General features: G+C 42.9%; 1 protein-coding gene across 4 annotated transcripts; it reads left to right on the top strand.

Annotated features, from left to right (window-relative positions):
• Positions 1-3,491: 3,491 nt before the first annotated feature.
• LOC130535469 (uncharacterized) lies at positions 3,492-8,545 on the top strand. Of its 4 annotated transcripts, XM_057050530.1 has the most exons (4): positions 3,492-6,529; positions 6,649-6,759; positions 6,878-7,088; positions 7,596-8,545. In XM_057050530.1, the coding sequence occupies exons 1-3, from the start codon at positions 5,280-5,282 to the stop codon at positions 7,053-7,055; spliced, it is 1,539 nt and encodes a 512-aa protein (XP_056906510.1). In that variant the 5' UTR covers positions 3,492-5,279; the 3' UTR covers positions 7,056-7,088; positions 7,596-8,545. The 4 variants fall into 4 exon arrangements, with proteins under 4 accessions (XP_056906510.1, XP_056906511.1, XP_056906512.1 ...); XM_057050531.1 differs by lacking the exon at positions 6,649-6,759 and having other exon boundaries at positions 3,492-6,134; positions 6,822-7,088; XM_057050532.1 differs by having other exon boundaries at positions 6,878-8,545.
• The last annotated feature ends 5,692 nt before the right edge of the window (positions 8,546-14,237 follow it).

The raw sequence follows: 14,237 nt of genomic DNA, 5'->3' as shown, positions 1-14,237 counted from the left end.
CCATGACAGGGTTGCTGCTGTGTGGAGCCGTGTGGTAGAAGAACACAGCTACGTTAGTAACAGAGAACCTTGACAGCTCCTTCTTCTTTTTTTGACTGTGTTTGACAAAACTAAGATTAAAGTTAGTCCCCAATAAAGTACATGTCCCAGAGACTGTCTGATGATCTTCACCTACTGGAATTTTATTGGCCATTACAGGTTCTGTCCTAGTTGGATGGAATGTTAAAGACTATAGATTGATTAAATAATTGTAGCATTTTTAAATTCTTTAGTTAGTGGTTATTTATCAGAGAAACATCCCACCTCTCCACTTATCTAAATGAGTATTGATGATTTAGGCTCATTAAAGGTAAATGAGGCCATGAATGCCTCACTAGTAGCTGTGTTGTTAATTCCACTTGGGGGCGCTGTGAGTCACAGGGCAAGTATGGCAGATATATAAATGATTTATCTCTAATATTCATGTGATCAAAGAACAAATCTTTCACAGTATTATTTCATTCAAGCAGGGTCAGGGCAGGGCAAATTGGTATCAACAAATAATTTTCAGAATTCAAATCCCATTAATTTCAGCTTGTAGATTATAGCATTAGTTCTACTTTTAACTTTTTACTCTGAAAACTTCTAATGTTTGATGTTTCACTATTCTAGTTTAAGTTATTTTGGAGGCGACAGAATCACATAAATAAAGTTGTTGACATTTTGATGGCAGCTGTGCAGTAAATGTGGTATATTTCAGTTACTGTCAACGATGTTCTCTGTCTTATTCCTACATAAAAGAAAAATCAAGGAGGAAATATTCAACTCATTACTATCATTATTTGGAGAAATCAGACATGTTTATGATTTCTAAAACAAACAACATGATTGAAATTTGATGGAATATTACTGCTTCGAGTCTAAATTTTGGGTCTCAACATTTTGTGTCAACCTGCAAAAAATCTGTTGCAAAGCTCATGTAGATGGTCACCTGTCACTCATTAATGATCCTGGTGACAGATTGAGGTCTTCTCTTTGGTGTCTCTCACACTTCTTCTTTGATAGAAGAGCTGAGGTCACACAACCGCCAGCCATCAGCAGGAGGGTCACCCTACATGAGCCTGGTCCTGCACAAGGTTTCTTCCTGTTAAAGGGGAGGTTTTCTTGCCACCGTTGCTTGTTGGGGTTCATGACCTGGGGTCTTGAGACAATTTTGATTGTAACAGGCGCTATACACATGAAGACTGATTGATTGATTGATTGATTGATTGATTGATTGATTGATTGTCACACAGACACACATATACACAGACACGCACACCAAGGTTTGAGTTCATAATCAGCATTATTAGCGTGTAGCATCTTTAGTGTGTAACATTGTTGGGGTGCAGCATCGTTAACATGTAGCATTATTAGCAGCGTGCACTCAGCTAATCAAAAATAAGCCGACTTGTGAGGCATCATCAATGCTAAATGGTATATTGTTTGGATGACTAATGGTTTTATCTCCAGTCTTCTTCACCTTTTGTTCTGCATCAGCATAGATGAACTCTGGCCTGCCATGCTGAGCACTTTTATCCCAATAAATCCTTTGATATCCTCCACTAATTTCTTGCAGTGATTTCAGAGTTTTAGCAGTTTCAGAGATAAATTAAAGCAGTTTCGAAGTATCTGCTTTGTGAGTTGAAAGTAATATGCACTTTCTGTTTGAACTTTGAGTCATCTAATATGCAGCATTGTGCTTGTGTGGTTTTTTTTGTGGCCGTTTTGTTTTTATGAGTTCCTGTCTTGCCTTTAGTTACATTTGTAGATCTGTTCTTTTGACCTAAGATCAAAATGGCTTCCTGAAAGCATTTATGCCGTTGACCTAAAGCTACTCCTCTGCACTCACATTGTCCTTGCTGCTAAAAAATCATCTATCGTTATATTTTCCTTGGGACAAAGTGAAATGAATCTGGCATACATTCACACAGCCATAAGCCACTCAGCTCATCTCCAATCAAGATGATCAATTGTCAAATTAGGGCGGTGCGAAGCTTCTGAAGTTCTAGTTTAAAAGACTAGTTGACATGTTTTGTATTTTTTTTCTATCGCTATGCAGTAAAGAATAAAGAGTCAAATCTGCTTACTAGGACAATTCTCAGATGTATTTTCTCACCTTTGGATTTAAATGAAAGGAACTGATTTAGGAGATGTAGAACCGGCTCCTGTGAGGCCCTAGCACAAAACATTGACACACTACTCTAAACTCCTGCTTTGCTCTTTGTGTGCATTTGTGTCTGCATGTACCTGAGTGTGTGTTTGTGCCTGTGTGTGTCTGTGTGCCTGTGTGTAGTAGACATTTCTTCCAAGGTTCTGTTAAGGGGAACACCAACTCTAAAGAGTTTTACGCCCCATTAAATTGCTTTTGGGGCACAATTCATAGATGCTTATTAAAATTACATTTGGTTCATGGTTTAGAATAATTTAGAAATCATTTCTAGTTTTTCTAGCCTCTGACATCTCATCACACATCACAGGTAAATGATTGTCTGAGTGACTTTCAACATTCACATTTCTTACCTTTTTCTTGGTTGTAATTTTAATTCGAAAGCCAACAAGGGCAGTGTCATCAGACTGCACAGAGGAGGAGAAGAATGCACCTGGACGGACTCAGTGGGTAAAAAGTGTATTTCTGTTCTCAACATGTGTATCAAGACATTATGGCCGATCATACAAAGTGCATATAATGCAAAATATCAGCGGCTTTGATATGGCTGCTCAGGTTGGCATTGTAAAATAAATTATTTTTGTTTAGCATAGATCATTTAAACCAGTAAGGTCAAGCAAGTTCATTTGATGATGCTTGTGCAGGTGTACGAGGTTGGTCACGAGTTGTAGAACAAAGACTCCTTAGAAAATGATGAAGATGTGCGAGTTAGCAACCTTCAAAATGCTACAGTTTATCACGCTAACCTTGTGACATGAAGTAAGTAGATGGAAAAGTACTGAGAGAAAGGCGTAGTTGCTAAGCATTATAAAAGGTACATGTTTGTTACATTGGGCAGAGATCTCTCTGCATGCTGTTGTTGCATGTGTTCTGACTGACTTATTAAACTCTTAAAAGCAGAATTTTGACTTTGTGTTAACTGAAGAAAATCCTCTAAAAACTTGGTGTCAGAAGTGGGATCCTGGATACGTCCTTCGGGACCCGACCGAGGGGCTGGCCACCTGAATCCACCAAAGGCGATTTATCCTCAACCCCACATTTTTCGAGGAGGAGGACCGCGGCCGTCCCGATCGACGGTCACAGGATTCCTGAAATCCATGCCAATTGGTAAGACAATTGTAAATTTAATGATACAATGAAATGGTCCGAATGCTGTTTTTTGAAGAAAAAAAAAGACGAGCCTTGAATGTGACTAAAACACGCAAAGTCCTGTGAGCATTAAAGCAAGACCAGGTATTAACAGTCCCGTGAGCATTAAAGTAAGACTAGGTATTAAAGGTCCTGTGAGCATTAAAGCAAGACCAGGTATTAAAAGTACTGTGAGCAAAGCAAGATCGGGTAAAATAAGTACTGTGAGTCGGAAGACAAGATCAGACGAAATGGGAAAGTCACAAAGTAAGAGTGACCATGACAACAGGGACCGACTGTCCCCACTTATGAAAATAATGACAGACAAATATGGGCCTGAGTGTTGTTCATATATGGGAAAATGGTGTAAACAATATGGGTTTCCTGAAGGGGGATCACTGAGTAAAAGGCAAATAGAGATGTTGAAAGAAAACTTAGAGAAAAAAGAAACAGAAATAAAACAAAAACCGAAGATTCCCGTGAAAGATGAGCGAGAAATACAAGACATGTTGAAACAGTTAAAGTGCTGGGAAACTGAATGTGATAAAAGGGACAGGAAGCAGTGTCAGAAAGTATTAACACAGTTAAAAGTGGATAAAAATGACAAGGGAAAGACAGGGCAATATGCGTCTCCTCCACCTCCTCCCCCTTCCCTCTATCCCTCTTTGCAGAATCACTGGAGCGCCAACGCCGGACAATCCACCTCTCTAGAAACGACATATCCACCATCAGCGAATCATCCGCCGCCCTACATTTCGTCACCAGGTCCGCCCAACCCTCCACCGCCTCATACACCCCAGCGGGCCCCCAGCCCCCCCTCCACCTACTCCGGAAGAGATGCAGCAACTCAGTACCTCACAGCCACAACCAGCGGTCCATGGTCTGAGCCCAGACGGAACCTTTTCCCCGCTCTCCACAAGGGGAATGAGAGAAAGAGACAATAGACCAGTGTATGCGGTGGTCACCCTTCCTATGGTTCAGGTAGGAGGCCCACAGGGCAATCCTATGTATGTTTACAGACCCTGGACTGAAGCAGATATCGTGGAAGCGGCTAAGCATCTCCCTCAACCAGACAAAGGAGGAGTTGCCATGGCGAAAGCCTTAACAGACTTTATCCGAGACTACGTTCCAACTTCATCTGAGATGGCCACCAACACAGTTCGCAGCTGTCAAAGGTGTGTTCAATGGTCATTGGCAGCCTGCCACCATCAACTGGGAGACAGCGACGGTCGGTGATGACCCTCGTGACGTGGCCTACAGAGATTTCCTCACCCGTCTGGTCACCAAGGTAAGTGAAGATTTCAAAACACAATGTGATCTGTCAAAAGTTTCTGCATGTGTCCAGGCAAAGGACGAAGGACCGTGAGAGTATTTCCACCACCTCATGACTGTATATGACAATCACAGTGGCATGACCAAGCCCGATCCATACCCTGGTCCAGAAACCACCCCCTATGAGACTCTTCTTAAGCAGCAATTCATTCAAGGTCTCCAACATCTACTTGGCCAGCTGGTCAAGGATTCGTGCATCGGATGGAGTGATGCTGACACACGACTCTCCAGGGTGGTGAAACATGCCGATCACCAATATAAACGGCCGCAAGAGAAGAAAACAGCCACCGATGACGAGGACAAACATGTGAAAAGGAGTTTACAGCAGAGACAATTGGCCCTGTTGAAATATGATGGGAAACAGCAGACTAAAGGGCGCCCGCCACACCAGGGGCCTCAGAGGGGAAACCAAACAACGTCTGACACGAAGGACGACAAATGTTTCCACTGTGGCCAGATGGGACACTGGGCCAGAGACTGCCCTAAGAAAAGAGGAAGGGGGCGTGGCAGGGGATTCCCACAGGGCAGAGGCAGGGGCGGACATGGCCACACCCAATTCGATCAAGATCAAACACAACAGGACTGACTTGACGGAGAGGTGGAGCCGGCAGAGGACAGCCCACAACACCAGATGATACGGTATTGCAGCACATTTACCGCACCCAACACAAACATCACAAATATGATAAAGCATTATGTCCAACTATCTGACTCAGTGATATGTAAGTTACCAACTATGAAACTAAATGTTAATGGAAAAACCTTGAAATTTGTGGTAGATACAGGAGCAACTTATTCCGTTATCAGGAAGCATGATCTGCCACACACCGACATGAGCTCACGGTCACTGCACTCAATGGGAGCAAGTGGGGTCAGCACGAGAGAAACTTTCTCTCTGCCTCTCAACTGCAGGTTAGGAGATCATGGGTTTAAACACTCATTCCTAATGTCTTCATCTTGCCCACTAAATTTAATGGGGAGGGACTTAATTTTAGGTTTAGGAGTAAACTTAGTGTCAACCCCAGAAGGTTTGGAGCTCCGACGGCCTGATGCCCAATCTATCACTATGCTAGCTAAACCGGTGACTCAAGACACCCTGTGGATTTATGTATGGAGCATAAATGAACAAAGTGCACAACAAATGTTATTAAGTGCTAAAGAAAAGTTAATACCCACAGCACACATGCAACAAGTTGATGCAGTACACTGCACTGCACGTGTAACAGAACACCGAGACAACGCCTATGAGGAGCAGTTTTATGCACAAGCCTCAGTGGATCTCATGACAGCTAAAATGTATTGGAATTCCACGCGCTGCCCTGTGTCTGTCTCTCTATGTAAACCTGAATGTGACCTGTTTGATGTTCTGTCTAGTGTACCCCATGTGTCACTAGCTAGAAGCCACAAAGATGAATGGAAACACATCGGCCAATGGACACGGTTATGTGAGGAAGCCACCGATTGGGAACAGACTCTTGACCCAAAGGTGCTCTTCTCTCCGTCTCTTCAGGTGTACTCCACAGACTGGTACACTGCTGTTCCAGCCACGCCAACAGTTCTCATGATCCAGGAAAGCACAATTCAGACTCTGGTCAGTCAACCCACCCCACACGAACCGGAGTTATTCACCGTTCCAGATTGTGTATGGGCTGCACACAAATACGATGTAGGTCTCATACGTAACTGTGAACCTCTGGTGGTGACCCCTAAGTCGACTCACCGACCAAGACGTGCCCAATACCCCCTCCGAAAGGAGGCCATTGAGGGCATACAGCCAGTTTTTGACTCCCTGCTGGCAGCGGGAGTGATTGTGCCTTGTCCAAACTCTCCCATTCTTCCTGTGAAGAAGTACCGCCCACCGCCGGAGCCCGAAGAATGGAGGTTTGTTCAGGACTTAACTGCTGTTAAAGCAGCAGTACAATCCAGGGCTCCTCTGGTTCCTAATCCTTACACCATCCTATCCACCATTCCTTCCAATGCTACATGGTTCTCTGTCATAGATCTCTCCAATGCCTTCTTCAGCGTTCCAGTTCACCCCGACTCCCAATACTGGTTTGCCTTTCAGTTCCGGGGAAGGGGCTACACATTCACTCGAATGCCACAAGGCTACTGTGAGTCACCAACCATTTACAATCAGTGTCTAAGTGACTCCCTGTCCTCTCTGACTTAACAGGACGGCTCCGCGCTGCTGCAGTACGTTGATGACTTATTGTTGTGTGCCCCGACCAGGACTCCATGTGTCCAAGACACCGTGACTCTGCTCACTCACCTCGTAAAGGAGGGACACAAGGTCTCCAGAACAAAGATGCAATATGCACAGCAAATCGTAACATTCCTTGGTCACAAAATCAGCAGAGATCAGCGCACGCTGCACACCCTCCCCCAACCCGACCATTTGAGCATGTGATGATGGACTTCATAGAGTTGCACCCAGCAGAAGGTAAGAAATTCTGTCTGTTTTTTGTGGACATGTGGTCAAAATGGGTGGAGGCAATTCCGACATCCAAAGCAGCAAGAGCAAGAGCGCTAATAACCGAAATTATTCCCAGATGGGGAATCCCAGAAAAAATTTCAAGTGACAATGGAACTCATTTTGTAAATGAAGCTTTAACACAAATCTCAGTGTACCTAGGCATAAATCTGAAAAGACACTGCGCATACCACCCTCAAAGTGGGGGCGCAGTAGACAGAGAGAACGGATCTCTGAAAGCAAAAATGGCAAAATGTTGTGAGGATATGGGGCTGCCATGGACTGAAGTGTTACCACTAGCATTAATGTACATGAGAATGCTCAAGCGTGGGAGAGCAAATTTAAGCCCCTTTGAAATTCTGTTTGCAGGAATTCCCAATGTAGGAGCCAATGCACCACGAACAATGCTTCCAGACACAACTCTCTGTGAAAACTCAGTATTAACCTATTGCAGGAATCTGTCTAAATCTCTTTCAGACATTCGAGGACAAGTGAAAGCTGCTCTGCCGACTCCAGCAGAAGAGCAACTCCATAACTTGAAATCAGGAGACTACGTGGTGAAGGATTTCCGCAGAACACGGTGGAACCAGAAACGGTGGCAAGGTCCCTTCCAGATCCTGCTGGTGACACAGACAGCCGTAAAAGTGGCAGAGAGAGTGACGTGGATCCATGCATCCCACTGCAAGAGAGTACCAGAGCCGAAGGAACCGGTCAGTAGGGAGTGAAACTAGCGTCCCTACTGCTTCAAGTGGTGTGCCAAACCACCAACGCAAGCATGGGAAAACAGATGTCGACCGTGAGGAGCATCCTTCTGATCATAATAAATATTGTGAGCGCTGTTGGAGGACATACGATTTTCAACTGTGGCCGTACCAGCCATTTGACAACTCCTCGAGTGTGTTTCCAGCCTAACTCCTCAGCAACTGTGGTCATTCCATTACAATATGCAGAGACTTGCCAATTACACAAGAGACGGCCTATAAGCAGTACACGAGCAGCTAAGAGTGACTTCAATGATGGCTTTTCAAAATAGAATGGCACTGGATATGTTGCTGGTGGAGCGAGGAGGAGTGTGCTCGATGTTTGGGACTCAATGTTGCACATTCATACCGAACAACACTGCACCAATGGGAAGGCTGACACGTGCCGTGGATGGACTGAAAACACTCAGCAACAAGATGAAGGAACATTCTGGAGTAGATACAGCCATGTGGGACAAATGGTTGAACATTTTTGGAAAGTACAAGACCCTAGTGGCGTCTGTTTTGATGTCAATAGCTGTTTTCGCAGCAATAATGATTCTATGTGGATGCTGTTGTATTCCGTGCATACGTGCCCTGTTGATAAAACTCATTAACAGGATGTTGGGCGATCGAGTAGCCATGTTGACGTATGAAGCAATAAAGAATCAAGAAGAAATAGAAAAACTGCATGATGAAAGTTCCAGTGAAGAGTCAGAAATGTAAAATGATGTATAAGTAAACGGTGCCGCATGACTAAAATGTTCCGCCCATGAAGGGGCAACTTAAACTGAAAAACTGTAAAAGAAATTATTTTTGTTTAGCATAGATCATTTAAACCAGTAAGGTCAAGCAAGCTCATTTGATGATACTTGTGCAGGTGTACGAGGTGTCACGAGTTGTAGAACAAAGACTCCTTAGAAAATTATGAAGATGTGCGAGTCAGCAACCTTCAAAATGCTACAGTTTATCATGCTAACCTTGTGACAATGAAGTAAGTAGATGGAAAAGTACTGAGAGAAAGGCGTAGTTGCTAAGCATTATAAAAGGTACATGTTTGTTACATTGGGCAGAGATCTCTCTGCATGCTGTTGTTGCATGTGTTGTGAATCTTCTCCTGGTGGTAGCCGAGATGTGTTGATGAGGAAGGAATCTTCGCAGACACCGACTTGGTTATCAAAGATGTTTATTGGAGAGAACAGTCAGGTATCAATCGGACGCTGCAGCATGCCGGAGGGAGGTTTCGCGGTCCCGATGGTGAAGAACTCCAAGGTGTCTACATCGATACCTCCTTCTTATACAGTCAAGTAAACACATTCTTTACTGATGACCTCACGCTATACAATATGGCCAACCCAATGGTATAGCGTTCAGTTATTACCAAAAAAGGGAATAGTGAAGATGCTTCATGCTATTCCTCATATGGAGAACAACCAGGGGCCCACAGGCTCCAGTGTCATCTTTTAGCAGCTTCTCCTACATAAAGGAAGAAGACACAGGACACACATGTGGAGCATGTCCTAATATGGTGCTTAGGCTGGCTGTTAAACACATTACGGCCTTACAGACGTAAAGCCTGCATAGAACGGGTCAAATACTACATATTTCCCCCCTTCGAAACTACATAGAGTCTCGAAGAATAAAGGATAACCAAGTTTTAATAAAAGTGACGGTGACTAATAAAGTGGTATAATTTGAAAAAGATTGATTAATTAAACATGAACAATATGTGAAATTTAGTGGAGTGTGAGAGTGAAAAACCCATCCGACAGACCGCTTTCAGTTTGCAACCATCAAAACACTTTAGACGGGAAAATTCTCTCACGGTCCCTCTGTCGACAGCGACCACCTATGGTACTCCAATCCAATTTGCAAAAAGGTTATATTAGGGAAGAGTTTGGCAAACACATACAAGATACTCAGAAAAAATCAAAAAATGTCCACGATCAGGCTGGTCGTCCCATCGGACCTTATCTTGGACCTTTCCCTGCCTAAGGACCCCTTTCCCTTTACCAAAACAAGGAAAAACCTGAGTTCTCATAGCATCTGCCTACTGATGAAATCTCCCTAGTAAATTTATTAATACAAACTTCAAATATATGCATTAAACACATCAACAGTAATTTTCGAATCTGTAGTTCACAGTCCCCTGATGAAGGATCTTCAGTTGTTCCCCATCTTCATTCAGGGTCCTCCAGCATCTTTCACAGTTCATTTTGAATTTCTGAGTCCATTCCAACATAGTTGTCACCCCAACGTAGCTCCCCAACTACTGTCCTAGAAACAGAAAACAGAGGTGCCAATATCTTTGCAAAAAAAACATTGGTTTCATTAGAGAGAATACAATACAAACATATCAAAACATGATTGTCACGATTAAGTAAATTATGTAACCATTTCCCCCCTTTGTCACCGGAACTACAACGGAGGAAAGGAAAACATAAACACCGTTAAATGCAAAGAGTAACATAAGGATATGACTCGAAGGTCACACTAGATACTGAATTATTGATTATACTGGATATTTATCAACCATCTCATCAGAAATGTCCTCCTCATCTGAATCAGCCAAAGCTTTGTCACTTAAGAGTGGCATCTGGACCTGGTCGCTAGGCATCACTACACCAATCCAACGCAATATCATCGCCTTGGCGCAAGTTAATGACAAAGTACAAAAACAAAACATCACACTTAGTGACACTACGACAGCACTGAGAACCTGTACCAACATAGCTCCCATTGGACCAAATTTGTCCTGAAGCCAAGCCGTCACCGATGTTCCTGCGCTTTCAGAAGGTCCAAACGCATCTCTTATCTTCTTCAAAGCGTCAATCACACTTGTTATATTATCACCATTGTCTGGAATCAAAGTGTAACAAGCATCTCCTGTCAAGTTCAAAGACACACACAAACCTCCTTCTTTGGCCAAGATGTAATCTAAAGCCATGTCATGTTTCAACAACGTAAGTCTGTGACTTCTCTGAGTGTTAGAAAGATGTTCAAAGCCTTTTATGGTTTCATTAGCAAAACCCTGCAGAGTGTAAGTAATATTGCTGAGGTACTGGTGGAACAGGTGTCACCGATGGAAATTGATGCGATTGGCATGATGTTTGGTTTGATTGCATTTGTGATGTCTGATCAGGTTGGCTTTCCATCACTACTGCTTGCTTTTTCTCTTTGCGTTTGTTATCCACCAGCTGCAGTTGGGTAAGTTTTCTGAGCGTTTCATGATCTTGGTTTTTCAGCTCTTGCTCTTTTCTGCGACCTGGTTCAACCTGGTGAGCAATGTGATCAATGTAAACACTCTTAATCATGTTCCCAAGACCAACCACCTCTGCTATTTTACTACGCACCGGCAGTGGCAGTCCCTTCTGAATTTTAGCTCGAATGATAGACTGCTCCATTTGATTAGTGTCGGGATCATTGCCTGTGACATTACGCCAAGTTTGTAGAGCTCTTGAAATGTAGGCTCTCGGATTTTCTTGTTCACCCAATGGTTCAATGAGGATATTATCAGGATGTATGTTGGTTGGAAACGCGTCTTTCATCGCCCCCCAAAACTGACCTCTGTGAGCAGAAAACAGTTCAGCATCATTTACTGCAGTTGCCATGAACCGAGGCATGCCAGCCTTCTGCAAAAGGTCTTCCATGGCAGACACACCAATGGGATTAGCTAGGAGCCTTTTAATGTCTCCAACAGCAGGTTGTGTTCCAATCAAAAGTTCCTCCAGTTTTGAAATCCAGGGGTGTGCCCCTTCCTGAAGGATAGGTAGCTTCTCTAATATATCTGACATGTTGGAGTTCTGCCAAGGTTTATACTCAAGATTTTGACCACGAACAACAACAGGGAACATTTTGTTAGCAGAGCTCTCTTTTTTTGAATGCAAGGCGTATTTGGAGGTGATCAGCCTTGAAAGGCTTCCCTTCTTTAACGACTTACGCCGTTTTTCCATATCTTCCAATTTTCTTTCTAGCATCTTTTGAGCTTCTGGAGTTCCCGTCAAGCTAATGTCTAAACGACACTGTTCGATACCCCTTTCGAGATTTCTCAAAGAACGTTGTCTTTCCTCAGAGGAAGAACAATTGCCATCTGAGTCTTCATCAGTGTCTGACCCTGAGCTGTCATCGGTCAGATCTTGACCAGACTTAGCTTTTTTTTTAGATTTGTTACCCCTCTTTTCAGCTTTAGCCAACACACGCTTAATGGCGGGATCATAACCACCTATGGCTTCATCCGTACCACTTTCATCATCGTCCTCCAGAAGCAGTGTGTTGTAGACATCATCTCGTGTTTTTCTTGATTTAGATTTTGGAGTTGCCGGATAAATGTGTATGACTGTTTTTGCCTTTCCCTTTTCAACAGTTTGGTTGTGGTCATCTTTAATGTTGTACTTGCCTTTCTGGCTGAGTACGGGAAGTTGTCGATAGATGTCAGTGTATTCAGTTTCTGTCTCATACGGTGGAGGGTTTGTTATAGGAGCCGTATGAGAGAAAGGAGTATTAATCTTTTCCACAAGCGCCGCTGTTTGTTTTGTGGTTCTTTCAATAATTTCTTTAGCTGTTCTATTTTTCTTTTTTGCAGCCAATCTCAACTTCTGTCCCTCCTGTTCAAAAAGTTGCAACATTGCGAGTTCAGTCTGTCTTTTTTCTGCACGAGACTTCCCCCTTTTTCCTTTTTTCTCATTTGCCTTGTAGGCGGTAACAAGTGTACAGATTGTTTGAATCACATCAGGGTTGAGGGTACCTTCAACCGGCCAAGGTTGTTCAATATCTGGCCAACGCTTGTTCCATTTCTTTGAGGCCTCTGGTAGGCCTTTAATAAGGGAATTGTTTTTCTGCACCACCTCAATTGGGGTCATGCGTTTAACCGCTTTACTCTCCGCTTTTGACATTTTGCTGTAGCAGTTGTCTTAGGAAAGTACGGTATATAAATTTCAAACCTTAATATGTAAATACTTTGTTTATTTCTCTTTAATGTTTAATTTAAATGCAAAACTATGGGCCCCTGGACTCCCTCACAGCAGCTCCCTATAGGGGAAAAACAAGACATTAAATCACGAGCACATATAAACACAGGTGACGGGACACATATGGAACATATTTGAGATTGTGCCAGACTGGCTGAAAAACAAGTTAAGATCTTACAGAGGTCAAGGCCTGCAGAGACTAGGCAGAGTCTTGAAAAATAAAAAGATAATGAAGTCTAATTGAAGGTGATGGTGACCGATAAAGTAGTACACTGTGATATAAGTGAGCAAATTGATTGAATAAATAGGTGTGATTGGCATGTGAAAATTTAGTGTGAGAGCGAAAAACCCATCCGACAGACCTCTTTCAGTTAAAACCATCAAAACACTCTAGACGGGAAAATTATCTTAGGGTCCCTTCATTTATGGCGACCACCTATGGCACTCCAAGCCAATTTGCAAAAAGGTTATATTAGGGGAGAGTTTGGCAAACACATCCGAGACACTCAGAAACAAAATCAAAAATGTCCATGGTCAGGATGGTCGACCCATCGGACCTTACCTTGGACCTTTTCCTGCCGAAAAACCCCTTTCCCTGTTCACCAAAACAAGGAAAAACCTGGGTTCTCATAGCATCTGCCTGCTGACAAAATCCCTCAAATAACTTTATTATCACAGAACGTCAGTTATATAGGTTAAACCAGGCATGGGCAAACTAAGGCCACACGCGGCCCGTTAAACGTTTTAATCTGGCCCGCCAAACTTGAAAAATTAAACGAATAAACCTTGTTAATGTTAAATTTTCACTGCAATTCTGGTGTTTTCCCACTAGAAAAAAGACAGTCAGGAGGAGAGTGATGGTGATATCCTGAAGGATAACAGAACTTTCAGTGCTTCAAAATAGAAATGGTTATTAATTTTTTTTTAAAAAGGCACATTTTATTCATTTGATTTTAAGTGTTTTAAGACTCATTCCAAAGACAGATATTTTGTTGTAATGCTTCTCTTCATTTTCATTTGAAATTAAAGCACATGTTTTCTCCATATCCCAAGATGTGTATTTTTCTCCAATGAGGTGAGGTTACCAAAGCACTCCATCCATCCATCTGCTCCTGGTTCGGCCCCTTTGTCAAATGTTAGAACCCATTGTGGCCCACGAATCAAAATGTTTGCCCACCCCTGGGTTAAACACATCAAACAGTGTTTTTTGAGTTTGTAGTTCGTAGTCCCCTAATGAAGAATCTTCAGGTGATTCACATCTTCATTCAGGGTCCTCCAGCATCTATCACAGTTCATTTTGAATTTCTGAATCCATTCAAACATAGTTGTCACCCCAATGTAGATCCCCAACTACTGTCCTGGAAACAGAGAGAGAAAGGTGCCAGCATTCTTGCAAACAAAACATCGGTTTC

Source organism: Takifugu flavidus, chromosome 12 (genome assembly GCF_003711565.1).
Source record: "Takifugu flavidus isolate HTHZ2018 chromosome 12, ASM371156v2, whole genome shotgun sequence".
Lineage (NCBI taxonomy): Eukaryota > Metazoa > Chordata > Actinopteri > Tetraodontiformes > Tetraodontidae > Takifugu > Takifugu flavidus.
Note: the sequence above shows the minus strand (reverse complement) of the source record. Positions and strands in the feature narration are given on the sequence as shown.